Source organism: Toxotes jaculatrix, chromosome 18 (assembly GCF_017976425.1).
Source record: "Toxotes jaculatrix isolate fToxJac2 chromosome 18, fToxJac2.pri, whole genome shotgun sequence".
Taxonomy (NCBI): Eukaryota; Metazoa; Chordata; class Actinopteri; family Toxotidae; genus Toxotes; species Toxotes jaculatrix.
This window is the reverse complement of record NC_054411.1, coordinates 7,216,458-7,230,093: the sequence shown is the minus strand read 5'-3', so window position 1 is coordinate 7,230,093 and position 13,636 is coordinate 7,216,458. Positions and strand designations below refer to the sequence as shown.

The window sequence follows — 13,636 nt, the reverse complement described above, 5'->3', positions numbered from 1 at the left end:
TGACAGATGTCAGCACATTGTCATGAATGTCACAAGTCACACGCTTTCCTCTGAAGTGTTTAAAGCGCCATTCGCTGTTGTGGACCGGATGGGAACAAGAACTTTAACCCGACAATGTAAACCCCCCCACCCCTGTGCAGCTCCCACAGCAACAGGGTAGTTTTTACATTTGTTCCTCATCTAAAAATAATGCATCGGGCGCATGGACACTATGGGAAGAGCTGGAAGATCTTGTCACTCCAGGGTACTCACAAATGAAAATGTACTCCTCAGGCTCGGCCAGGGTAAGTGAAAGTGACAGTTTGCAGCTACAAGAAGGTAAAATGGTAAACAGTGATGTCATGCCCGTTACAAACCTCTTGCCCAGATGACATCGTTTAAGCAATTTGTGGTGTTGGTTTTCTGTCAAGGAAATGCGCAGTGAACGCACGCATGGGGCAAAACAATGGATGAGCACACAAAAGGTTCAAAAGCCTCCAGTGCTGAAAAATCAGTGAGGAAAACAACCACATAACCATCATATAGACAGACTGGGCTTGCTGAGAGAGAGAGAGAGAGAGAGAGAGAGGGAGAGGGAGAGGGAGAGAGAGAGAGAGAGAGAGAGAGAGAGAGAGAGAAGAGATAGTGTGTGAGAGAGAGAGGGGTGGTGGTGGTGGTGGAGAAGCAAATGTTTGTCGTCGAACTCCGGCAAATATGAGAATGGGAAGATAATGGCCCACACTGAACAGGATGACTGAATCTCCGCAGTTACCAATTTGTGTCATTTTATGATGCATTCGGACAAAACAAAACCTGAAGAAGAGAGTCTGGGGTCTGGGTAGCAAAGAACAAAGGATCGCATGTGGTTTTTTTTTTTTTTTTTTTTTGACATATCCAACCAGTCTTCAGACCATCCTGATGTATTGAAGAAGGATGGTTACGGAGTGCAGTTTAACATCTTCTTGAAATCGCTGGATCAAACATCTCCATGGAGGAATTACTGGAGACTTCAGCGGTGTATGTGCGCGCAGAGACGCCGTAGCTCTACATGAACCGTGACAGATTGAGTACTTTTATGGAAATTGCTTGGAAATTTCAGCTCAGCTGAAAGACATACGGGCAGCAATAATACCACACACCAGACACACAGAAAAGCCAGCGCCGGAGATCTGTGTGTCTCTGCAATAAGTGGCTGATAAAAAGCAATAAATTCTCTAAAATAAATACAGTCATCCGGTTGTGCGCCATGGGCGACGAGGCGTCAAACTTCAGGAGCAGCAGGACCGGTGTCTCATCACCAAAACCCAGGACTGGTGAGGATCACGGAAGAGCGGAGATTCTAGGCTAAATTAAAACTGATCACCCCTGAAAACAATGAGATTAATGATTTTTGGATGACTTGTCAGATTACCACTGTGACAGTTTTTGATGTTATTCAGAAAACAAGATTCAGATCTGGGCTGTGCTGGACTTGGTCACTTTGATTTGTTCGCTCAGAGATCAAGTGGCAGAGAGGGACATGAAACGTTTTGCTGTGTGCTTGAATTAAACGAATACAGCCATATTATCTAATCAATAAGTTAAAAAGGGATCTTTAATTTTTTTGCACTATGATGGAACCACCACCATGCTCGAAGAAGAGCCTGTCCCTGTCGCTGCCGGTTCCCCGGGAAGGACAGGCGACTCTGAAGCCTCCGCAGCATCTCTGGAGGCAACCCCGCACCCCGATCAAAATCAAACATCGGGGGTACTCTGACACCGACCGGCATCACCACCGGCACATGGAGCGCTCCGACGCCGTGGATACGAGCGACCGACCGGGACTGAAAAAGTCTCGAATGTCCTGGCCATCCTCTTTCCACGGGACCACAAACACATCCATCGGAAACTGCGTCGGGAATAAACGGTAGGTGAGAGAGGGGAGTGAATTCCAAACATCCCAATAATAGCCCATGACTGCCTACAAGGCATATGCGTAAACGGGAGGGGGGGAGGGGGGTGCATTTTAATGAGTGCGTAATAACGCAGTGTGCCTGAAGGGTTAACTGATATGAAGCGCTTTCTATCGGGAGGCGGGACGCGTGGGTTTTCGGTGGTGATGCGTTATGCGTCTTTGGATAGACTGTGTCAGATGGGTATGAAGCGCAAACCAGACCGCCCACTCGAAACGCAGGAGCAGCATCTGTAAATAGTCTACCAGTAACATTTTAAAGAGGGTCCACATGTTACATGTAGTTGATAAGAGACATAAGGCACAGTCGGTTTAATGGCATCAAAGGTCTAGTGCGTGCGTTCATGCGTGCAGGACTGAGTTATTGCCACCTTGCGCACTCCAGTCCCGGCCTTTATCAGCTTGTTTGCAGAGGGAGGTCTGGGGCCCAGTGGGCGAAGGACCAAAAGTTTTAGCCCCTATTTAACCTTCTAGGTTGCACCTTGCTGAAGTGTCCTTCAGCCAGGCAGTGAGTCTCTTAACTCCAAGAGTAGCTGATCCTGACCTCTGACCCACTAGGTGTGGTGAATGAAGTGGAGGCTGAGGTTGAAAAGAGACACTGATGACTGTGAATTGTTACCTTGGACTTGTGTGGCAGGACTGTCACGCAGATGGTTTCAGACAGCTTCTAATTGGCACACCAGGGCTGCTCTCTGATCAGATATGACAGTAAAAAATTCACTGCATTAGGGAGAGGACATTGACAGACACTGGAGACAAACACAGCAGGGTTACATGATATTTAAACTCCACCAGCTAACAGCTCTGTCAGCACTTAAATCAAATTACATGATGCATGTAAATCAAGCAGATTAGATTAAAGGCATTTCATTAAGTGAGTCATGGAACAGTAAAATTTTGATAAGATTACTTTGTCCTTACAATTGCTCCATTTATCCTCTTAACAAGACACTGAATGCAGCACCTGGATTTATTTATTTATTTTTTATTTTTTGCTTCTTTTCCATATAGTTGGAGAGAACATCTAAGAAGTGTGTACAGCATGGGCTGGAATGGGGTTGGCTGCTTATGTGACTAATTTTTATTTTCTGTCACATGGTCTGAAAAGGGGACATCCCTGTTTCTTTGAGAGAGTTAGAGAAAAAGTTAACATTATAAATGCATGTTTCCAGTTTGCTACCTCTTCCAGTCTGTCTTTTGTGTGGACTAAAACCCCCAGATGTTCTTGCAAGTGGAAGTGTTAGTTTACATGTTGGAAAGCTCCTGACTCCTTTATTATCCCCCTCACCTTCTCCCAGTCACTGACGAAACCCAAATGTGCTCCTACAACAAGAGGAACACATTAAACAGGGTGATTATTACACTAATAACACATCCCTGAGAGTATAGTGGGTCTCTCAAGAACTGTTGGGTCCTCTATATTTTTCTCTTGTTATTGTGAGTTTTCTTTCTGTAATTTTTTTTTTTCAATGCCACAGACGGCCATCCTGGCAGGCCTCTGGGAGAAAGGCCAACTCCAGCTGACTGGAGGAAGGGCTGATTTGTATTTTAGTCCCCAGGACACACACTGAGGCAGTCCAATCTTTAGTGCATTGGGACTGACTCTGCATGCCCTTCTCCTTCTGTGGGCGGCAAACCATGAGAGGGCAGAGAGGGAGAAAGAGAGAGGGAGAGAGAGAGATAATTCGATTCCGACAAGCTCAGTTCTGAGAGCACACCAAGCTGGCTCAAAGTGTGTGTGTGTTTGTGTGTGTGTGTGTGTGTGTGTGTGTGTGTGTGTGTGTGTGTGTGTGTGTGTGTGTGTGTGTGTGCGTCTGTGCCTGAGCACATCCGTGAGGTGATGTGTACAATCTGTGGGTGTTTGTGCTACACACTGATCAGGAAGGCGGGTGCACGGAGGAATGGAGGCTGGTAGATGAATGTTGTGTGTCATGAGTAGTGGTGAAATGCAGTATGCAGCATGAGTGTGTGTGTATGTGTGTGTGGAGGTATTTATGAGTGGGCTGTGCACAGGTTAGTGTCTGACCTGTAGCCTGTATGGATTGCAACAGGCCTCATTTTATCTGTTTTCATATCAGTGGGAGACCAGAGGGATTTCCGCTGTGTTGATATTATTTTCATTCTTTTCACATATTAGAGCAACTGTATATTCTGCCTCTTTGCTTATGTCCGAATAACGGATGCTTCTGGCTGGATGCCTCATCTCCTCGCTGGATTTATCTGGCTTTATGAACATCTATGCGGATCCAGCAGCTCTGTGTCTTTAGCTCAAGGATAACTTGCATTAAGTCCGGTCTATGCAAAGCAGCTAATATTCACAACTGCTCTGAATGCTTTTATGTATATGCACTGAATGTCTGGGAATATCATTACTCTAAACCCTGAAAAATGGCAAAAGACAGATGAGAGCCAGAAGATGCAAAATCCCCAAATCCTAAATCCTGTTTATATTGACAATACTCTTGGGATCAAGTTACTCAACAAACATTGGTTTTGAGCAAAAACTGAGCCTGAATATTTTCCTTCCTGAGACTTTTTTATATATAGATATGAATTAAGGATACATTTTCAACATTTTCAGCTTTGTACAAACACGCTCTTGCCATTATAATGACACATATTCATGTTTATTAACTAAGGAGCATGAAGTGACTTTGTTGCTGCACACTGGAAAATAATTAGTCTTTGATTGGTTGGGCACAGATTGACCCAGCAGATGACCCGAGTGTTTCAAGGAAGCAGGCCGTTCAATCACCGCAGAGTTGGTCAAGACCTCATCTGGAGGTTCGAAAGATCAATCAGCCTGAGAGCTGTTGCTGAAATTGTTTCGGACAAGGTTCAGAGGAAAACAAATTGTGCCGTGTTACTGTAATTGATACAGTTGCTTTTGAAAGCGTAGCAGCCCCAACAGTCACCAATCTAAGGACGGCTGGCATACAAGAGGGATTCTGGGTGTTGTTTTTGCATAATTGTTTGAAGAATCATTGTCTGCAACTGTTTTCACTTGTCTATTTTTGTCTCTGTGTTGTATCCCACAAAATGGCAGTCTTAGTGGCAATCAGCTTCCCCCCCAAGAGTGTCAGTCTGCCTCCTCTTCCCACCCCCGGTGTCTTTTGTTCGACCGTCTCTTTGTCAGAGGATGCTAATACGAGAGTATCAGTCATCAGGTCCCATGCCCAATGCGCTCTGGGAAGTTCCAACACGAAAATGAATGACTGACACTGAACGAGTAACAGCTCTTTCCGCAATTCTGTTGCTATGGTTACTTGTTTTGTGCATTTGTAGAATAGATTTAATTTACCCAAAAAAGGCAAAGCCTACAGGCACTTGATGGGCTCGGCTGTGTAAGTTGTCAGCGTGTAGCAGATCCCACTGGATATGCATTATGGCTTGTATGTTTATAAGGTGAAAAAGTGAATATTAAATGTCGCTCTGCTGAAGAACTGAAGTCTGCCGAGTTTAATCACAGCACAGAGACGGTGGTTTCCTGCTCAGTCTTCAGCAACAGTTTCTGACCAAAGCTTCCCTGCCTCCCTCACCTACCTCTTCATGCATTCTTTACACCTTTTTTTTTTCCCCAAGCTGAGATCCAGGGCTGATTTTTAAACTGGAGCGGCTCTTTTTCCCGTCTGACTGGCCGGCTGCCATTATAATTTAGTTCATAATGAGGTACAGCTCCAGTTAATTACCACAACAGCTGTATTTTGTTGTTTATCATAAATTTACATTTCTACACTACAGAAACAAAAAGTCTCATGCAGAGAGTATTCAGGAATTATCCCAGCAAATGTGTTTTAATGGCATTAAGTAATAGACCTCTTATCTCATTTGTGTAGTGGAACCATCTGTTTAAGCTACAGATTGCGCTCTTCTGTGAATACACTGTGCTTTCTCACTACTCTCAGCGCTAATTAGTATCTGGAGGCTGTTCATGTACTGGAACGGCGCTCACTTATGGTTGGCTCAGGCAGATCCCAGAGACCGCAGGTAAAACTCCCTCTGAAATCTTTTAGCGATGACACCAAACAGGTTGCCTGCTCGAAGGGAATGTATACAGCTCTCATCCAAGGCCCCTCTTTGTGTTTGTTCTCCACTCATGGCTTTGTCTCACTGGAGGACTCAGTAGGCTCTCACAGTCTCCTCAGATACTCAGGCCGCTGCTAACCACGTTTAGCACAGTCAGTTTGCGTCGTGAATCGACTTGAAACCCTGGCATCTTTGCATTTTAATTAATTTCACACTGAATCCTCTTAAAGTGGTGATACACTAGTCATTTGTTTTTTGTTGTTTTCGTGCTGGTTGGGCAAGTGTGGATGGGCACAGATCCCAGCAAGAGGAAACAAAGTGAGCCATGGCATCAAAAATGCAAGTTGCACAACAAGTCCACCTGTTACCCACAAATATCTTCCTGTTTCGTGCAACTAGTCTGCTCACATGTTGTCTGTAACAACACCCAGTTCTTTTTATCTTTTCACGTCATGTTGATGTCCATTAAATCGCCATCATGGAACTGTCTGCCACAGTCTATTATGTGACAGATCACTCTGCTTTTCTCAAGATGTCCATTTCGATTATGACAAGTCTCATGCTGACCATTTTTTAAATCTTTTCTCATCAGATAATATTGTTTGAATCACTCTTTTGTCCATAAGAATAGCAGTCTTTGATTTCAGATTTTTTTTTTTTTTTTTTGATCCTCCATCCTCTCAGTGCTTCATTTCACCCCGGTGTAAATGGGGAATATTGATTCCATATCTATTTCTGTTCTCTGCTTTGTCTCACTCTGTTGTGTGGCCCGTCCTGCTGGTTCCCTGTAGCTTCTTAGATTCTCTCTGATAGCCTTGTTCTTGCTTACAGCGGCATTAAGCGCACAGCTTCTCCGTCATAAATCTATCATTTCATCCCACTCTCCCTCTCTTGTCCACTGAGATCATCAGCTGCTTGCAGAGTCTCTCTCCCCCCTCGGAGCCATATCTGAATCTCAAACCTTCATATCCCCAGTGGTGGAATGAGCTGCCCACCACTGACAGTGTGCAGTGCTTCACCTCTTCCTATAGCCTTCTCCTTAAAGGTATTTTAGACTGATGTAATTTTTCCTTCTTCATGCTCTAGCCTTTTCTTGAAAAATCACAGACTTCAAGGGCAGAGCAGACGCACACACCTTGATCATACGGCTGGCAATCAGCTGCCTTTAAGGAGGGAGTTCGAACAGACCTGCTCATCAAAGAGCAGTCTTTGTGAAGGAAAAACAGTTAATAGTACTGCTTTGAGATAAAAATACACACTAAAAAACATCCCGTGTGAATTCAGAACAAACTTTTCCTTGGATTTATTTTTCGTCTGACACAAAAAATAAAGCTTTTTTGTAGTAAAAAATTGTAATTTATTCTCCAAGCCCATAGGCTCTAGGAGGAACTAAAAGGAAAAAAACCTTTTTAGTGTAATCAAGTCACCCACTTCAAACCAAGAAAAAGGTCTTCATTGCTGAGACTTGGGAGAATTTAAATGTCAAAATGCATGGCTTATTCAATTTCAGAATAAGTGGCAGTCTTTCACCTCTCAGCAAACAGCTCTGCTTGAGAGAAAACTGTAATATGATGCTTGTTCTGTAGGAGATTTCCTTACAAGTTAGATGTGTGAACAAGGATATTGTGTCCATGTGGCATCCCGGTGGGTGAGACAGGACACCATAATTCAGAAACAGCTGGTGCTCTCTGCCGATGCCGTGGCACAGAGTGACGCCACAGAGGGGACGACCCTGCTGAAATGTGCTTTAGGGTGCTGTCTTAGCGCAGATCTGTCTGAATGACTGAGACTGACAAACCCTCTGTCAGCTGTGTGTCAGTGCAGCACACACACACAGTGAAACAGAAAGAACAAATAGCATACACCTGTCGAGCAGAGCACCGTGTCAGACTAATGCGAGGTACATCAGGGGAGTGCACAAAGAGTCTAGTTCGAATCAAGAACTCACAACAAATCAGAGCTGAAAAGGATGAGGGAGTGCACCTGGAGACCACACTTGGCACGGACAGGCACAGATGAGGAGTGCATGCTTGTTCAAATGCCCGCTGATGCCAGATAAGTCTCATCTGAAGTATCACTTCCAGACCTCCTGCCCTGGGACAATGTTCGTGTCCAAAATTACTGGCAGAATGTCAGCTTCACTGGATGATTGTGAAAGAGTGTCAGTCCTGTTTAGAGAAGAAGGACAGGGAGCATTAACAGTGGCTGACCATGGCACAAACGTCTTTACTGTACACTGTGGCTAAATCCCAGCAAAAGGGACTGAGGCTTTGTTCAGTCCTTCTGTTCAAAATAAAACATACAGATATATGCTGCCTCTATATCATTTCATGATAAGACAGTGTTGACAGATATGCCAGAGACAGAAAAATAGCAGGAAGAGTTTTTTTTTTTTTTGCCCGTTATTGGTCTGCCTCAGCTCTACTGTTGTTGTGTGAGCTTGATCGGAAAAATGCTGCAAGCAAAAGCAGCTAATATTCAGTTGCTATCAAAACAATGACAGCAAAAGGCCTTGCTAAATGTGACACTAAATATTTCATGGTGTGTTTGTTTGGAAAGCCAAAAACCAAATCAGCCAGCAAATATTAATTGTCATTTGGGCTGTTGTTGCATGAATAAAAAAAGTCATGTGCAGTGAAGGAGGAATTATTCCAAACTTTTACTAAAGTAAAAGTAGCAGCAGCACAATTTAAAGAAATTTCATTACAAGTAAAAAGCCTGCATTCAAAATGTTACTTAATTCAGAGTACATAACTATTGTCAATAAATTGTATTGTCAGCTGTATTTTACTGTAGTAGTTGGTCAAGTTGGAGCTAATTTTGACCATTTTATGTATTGTTGGGTAGTTTAATCTGTAACAGTACTTTATGAAATGATTTTATGCTTTTTAGGTACAATATTTCCCACTGAAATGTAGAGTAGAAAGGAAAGTGTAAGCGTGTTATACTTTAAGTACCACTAACAAAATCAGCCTTGTTTTCAGCTTTGGGACAGAGCAGTTTTGAAATAATCCAATCTTCTCAGCCGACAGAGGAGCATTTAATTCCTCAACTACCTCTAAAGCAGGAGATTTTCACTTTCGTTTGTCTTAGTGATATTTCTCGTTTAATTTAAAGGCTTGAGTTTTCAAAAATATGTGTCACAGTGGGGGTATATTTTGAATGTGTTCCACTGCATATTAATTGGCAGCAGCGATGCACGTGCAGTGTGCGGTATCTGTGCACACTACACTGTATATTTACTGTATGTTGCTGCTGATGGCAGCTGGGGCTTGTACTCAGGAATGCCTTGCGTGTGTTGCTTCCTGTCAAAGTCAGAATAAAATCTTTTTTTTTTTTATTGCCGCCGAAACAGAATGATTCAGAGACCCACCAAAATAAAACAGATGCAATAGGCTGGTGTGAGGAATATATACAAAAATAACACTGCCAATCTGTGCAGCTGCAACAAGGTTTGTGTGAACACTTGAGAATTTTACATAATGCATGAAGCAGCTTATGATTTATGGCCAACTGAAAGGTGTGGAACACAGGCTGATGCACACCTCGGCTTCCATTGTGAGGAAAAGTGCCTCTGTTCCAGCTCGTGACCTCTACTAGATCAATATGTGAGCCTAACCTGTCTTGTCAGAGCAGTGAGCCCGTTTCTTGTAGGTCATGTTCATGTTCACACATTAACACTCAACATTCAGGCTGTTGGAGGGCAGAGAGGGGGAAAAAAAGCATGGCCCAAGGGTTCAGGATGGTATTTTCATTTGATGCTCTACTTTTCACTTTGAGAACTGGATGTTTTTGAAGAGTGCATGTTTTTTTTTTTTTTCTTGGGCCAAGTCTTTCAGTTACATCCTCCATTAAACTCTGAATGGATGGGATTTCTAATGGTGCTGATGCAGGCTGGGAGGTGTATTTTACCCCCAACAATGGCAAAGTAATTAACTCCAGTGAGGCCTTAGTCCAGGTTCTTTCTTGTTGTGTGCACGTGTGTTCATCGAGGGGGTTATTGTATGATTACTTGTGCGGCTTGGGGGTTTTGTTTTGAGAGGTTTCAGAACTGAGTCTTCTCTCATTCCATGCAGCTTGTCTCCCCTAAGCTTCTCATTTTTGTTGTTGGCATTTTTTTCAGGAAGAACTTGAAAGGTTTCTGTTGCAATCCACAGCACTGTCAGTGCCCAGCAATAGTTTCAAAGTGTCCCTGAGCAAGGATACCTAATCCTTGTGTATGTTTGCATCAGCATCATCTAAATTCACAGACTGTAAAGTAGCCAAAATCAGCTCAATCAACTCAAGAATTTTCATCCCCTCCATAAGTTTAAGTACCAGAGGATATCAACAAACATCCTGGTTTAATTGCGGCAGCAGCAGAAGAAGGAAAAGAAAAAGAAGTAGGTTCTCCTCTGCACACAGACGAAGCCTGCTTCAATGTAAGACAACCCCTGAGCCCATTCCTTTGCATCAAACAGGTGGGACGAGGGAAGCCGACACCAGGGAGAAGGTGTGAAGATAAGGAGAGCAGAGAGGAACAGAAGGTAAATGTAGCAAACGAGAAAGCGTGCATGTGTCTGGAGAACACAGAATGAGGACAGTCGTCTTCACAGATCACTGGCAATTGTGTATTTTGTCACATCAAATTTGATGCAAGACCTGTCTGTGATTGGTCGAGTCCCTTGCCACTCACAGCCACAGTTGCACAGGCCAGTGATGTTGTGTACATGAAGGCTGGCCCTCCTCTCTCTTAGGGTGCTATAAATAGGGGGAGAGAAGCCTCGGGCTCTCAGTGTAATGAGATTAAACCAAACCAGCCTCAGCTCCCAGTGTCTTATTGAGATTTATTTCAGTTTCCATTCTCTATATCAATATGTATAAGAAAGATATTGAGTGTGGCTGCTTCTTCGTGCTTGACAGAGTCCATGTTGGAACATTTGGTTGTGCATCAGTTGTCAGTGTGTGTTTGCATGCAATGTAAATGTGTGTGTGTGTGTGTGTGTATGAGAGGGCAGGAACATCAAGAGTGAAAGATGATGTGAAAGACTTGTGTGCCTGAGTATGTGTGTAATGTCCTCATTTTGCACCCCGCGGGGCATGGCACATCTCCTAAAGATGTGTTCATCATGATGGTAAAGTGTTTGTCACCATAACATTGCTCCATCACGAAGTTCCGTCCACTGGCTTGAAATTGTCATGAATTCCCCCACTTTGCCTCTCGACTTTCCAGTCGTTTCCATGCCGTGCGTGTGAGGCCCGTCTGTTGCAGCCATTGGAAAAGTGATAGTTAACCACAGTGCACACGGCTTGTGCATCACTCTTGTTGAATGCTGATCTGTAAAAAGGCAGGCCGAGAGCCGTTCTGGCACAGTTACTGTGGATGAACGTCTGTGTGTGAGCATGTGCTCGAGTGGATGCCTTCGTGAGACGGAAAGTGTCTGGGGACATGCAGAGTGGGAGACATCCATTCTGTCTGGACATACTGCTGATTCTCACAGCACTACTCTGATGTTTTGGAATTGCGTGCTAGACTCTGACCGCCTTTCCTACCACGACGCTGAGGCCTCATTACACAATCCCAGCTTCTCCCTAGGTTCTCTCTATTCTCAGCTGATAAATATATCTGTTATTCATCTCCTGCTTCTGTTCCCATTAGCAGGAAATTTGACATTATCAGCATCTTATCTGCACCTCTAAGACTCATCACAAGAACTCATTCATCAGTGGTCAAAGAAAAAGAAAGACAGCAGGATCAGAGCTTCTTTGCATCCATAACAGATGCAAACGCAATCACGCATATAGCTAAAGGCAAAGTGCATCCATCTTTTACAGCTTTGTTGACATATATCTAGTCTTTTATTTAGCATCATCAGTGCAGCAACCTTTCTAGCAGCGTTTGACCAGATTTAGATAACAGAGTGCATAGGTGAGTGGACAGGACAAGTCACTTTTGGTCAGCACTGGCATATACGGTGTGACAGAATAAAGTCAGACAGATGCTGAAAAGTTCAAGCTGCTGACGTGACATGATGTGAAGAAGAGAAGTGAGGACAAACAGGGCGCATTTGAATTGAGGAACATTTTTGATGTCTAAAATTATAGTGCTTACGCTTAACAAAAAAATTAAAAAAAATGGAGAATTTGGAGGATGAGAGGGCAGTGAATGACATGAGAATAAAAATGACAGACAGATTGACTCATCAGACAAGCATGTTGCATTCACAGCCCTGCTGCAAGGCAGTGGCCCTGAAGCAGATTCAGGACAAATGAATCCACACAGATAATCCTGGCTTTTCCTCTCTAATGACATCTAACTGCTATCTTGGATAATCACACTGATTTTCTTATTGTTCTCCCACTGACATTATTCTCCTTGTTAATACCTATTATAACAGCACTGTAACTGGAGTACAGTTTTGCTAATTGATCTTGTTAAATTTACAGTATATATTTTATCCCCAGGGCTGTAATTTAACTAAACATAAAATGCTAAGCTTTTGATTTTGCAAATGAGATGATATTATTTATAGGGTAGAAATCTTAATAACTGCATAGTATGTATCACAGTAAGTGTTATTAAAAACAGGATAATTTAAAGCAGTTGTAATTTATACTTTTGTAATAACAATGAATCAAATGAGTATGTGTGATGTGAAAAGGGTTGTCTAATGAACCCACAGAGAATTATCACCTCTATAGTTCTGAGATGCTTTAAACCATCTTCGGCTCACTGTTTTGGTTTTCTGGTTGACTCTCACCACTCTCAAAGCATCGTTTCTGGCCTCAGCAGGCAGCTGTTCAGCTAAAAAGCTATAAAAGCCACGGTGTCCGCAGAGGGAGGAGATCGCGGTCGATGCATGGGTCAGCAAAATGTTAGACTTGAACATTGCTACCAACAGTTTGTAAAGCTGGATTCTTTTAACGGTGACCACAATTATTCCCAGACATTAACCACATAGTTATTATTGTAACCACGGCCATATTGTATGATCTTTCCCTACCACACATTGCTTTTGTGCCTGAACTTCACCAAGCCACAACCACAGCATGTTAAAATCAGAAACTTTTTGATGCAGCTGGGTCATCCTGTTAATAGCAGCAGGTCAGAAAATGCTCGTGTTGCTCTAGATGGCGTGGTCAAGCAATGTATGTTGTTTTATTTAAAGGACTTGTTGGAACATAATGGAGCATTTAGCAACTAAAGAGTCAGATATTTTGCCCAGCTAACAGCAAACATGTTTGTATATCTGCTTTGATGGTGATAATATATCAATACTGTGCTCACAGCTTTTTTCAGTTGGCTTCAATTAGCCAGAAAAAAAGTCGGTTATTGCAGGTTTATGGAAAACAGTAAAATGGGTGGTGCCTTGATTATTGCATATTGCTGTGTTTTTCCTGGTCGTATTCATCATCTGGAGCTTACTTTCAACTGCGTTACTTTTTAAATCAGTTACTTGTAGCACTGCCAAGGGGCTAAATGTGAAGGACAATACAGCAAAACAAAACAAGAGGGAAGCAATTCATCGGTGCGCTCCTTTTTTTGTTTTGTTCAGCCATGGCCGTGAATGCGTTAGAGGACAATTCAGAGCGTTAAGCTAAATGGACCATTTCACTGTGTGTTTAAATCAGGCTTGTATGCGTTTACACTCAGCTGCATCCCAGCATTTGTTTTTGTACCACATTATATCAGTAATTATT

At 43.1% G+C, this 13,636-nt stretch overlaps 1 protein-coding gene across 2 annotated transcripts in view; it reads left to right on the top strand.

Annotated features, from left to right (window-relative positions):
- Positions 1 to 195: 195 nt before the first annotated feature.
- The window catches only part of pde4a (phosphodiesterase 4A, cAMP-specific), a 39,740-nt gene continuing 26,299 nt past the window's right edge, over positions 196 to 13,636 (top strand). The window contains exon 1 of one of the 2 annotated variants that reach the window (XM_041062022.1): positions 196 to 284. Coding sequence is in view for 1 of the 2 variants with exons in the window: in XM_041062020.1 (XP_040917954.1) it covers positions 1,590 to 1,885 (296 nt within the window). In the remaining variant the exon portion in view is untranslated. Of the gene's footprint in view, positions 285 to 1,589; positions 1,886 to 13,636 lie in introns of those variants that run through there. The other variant, XM_041062020.1, reaches the window with a different exon arrangement.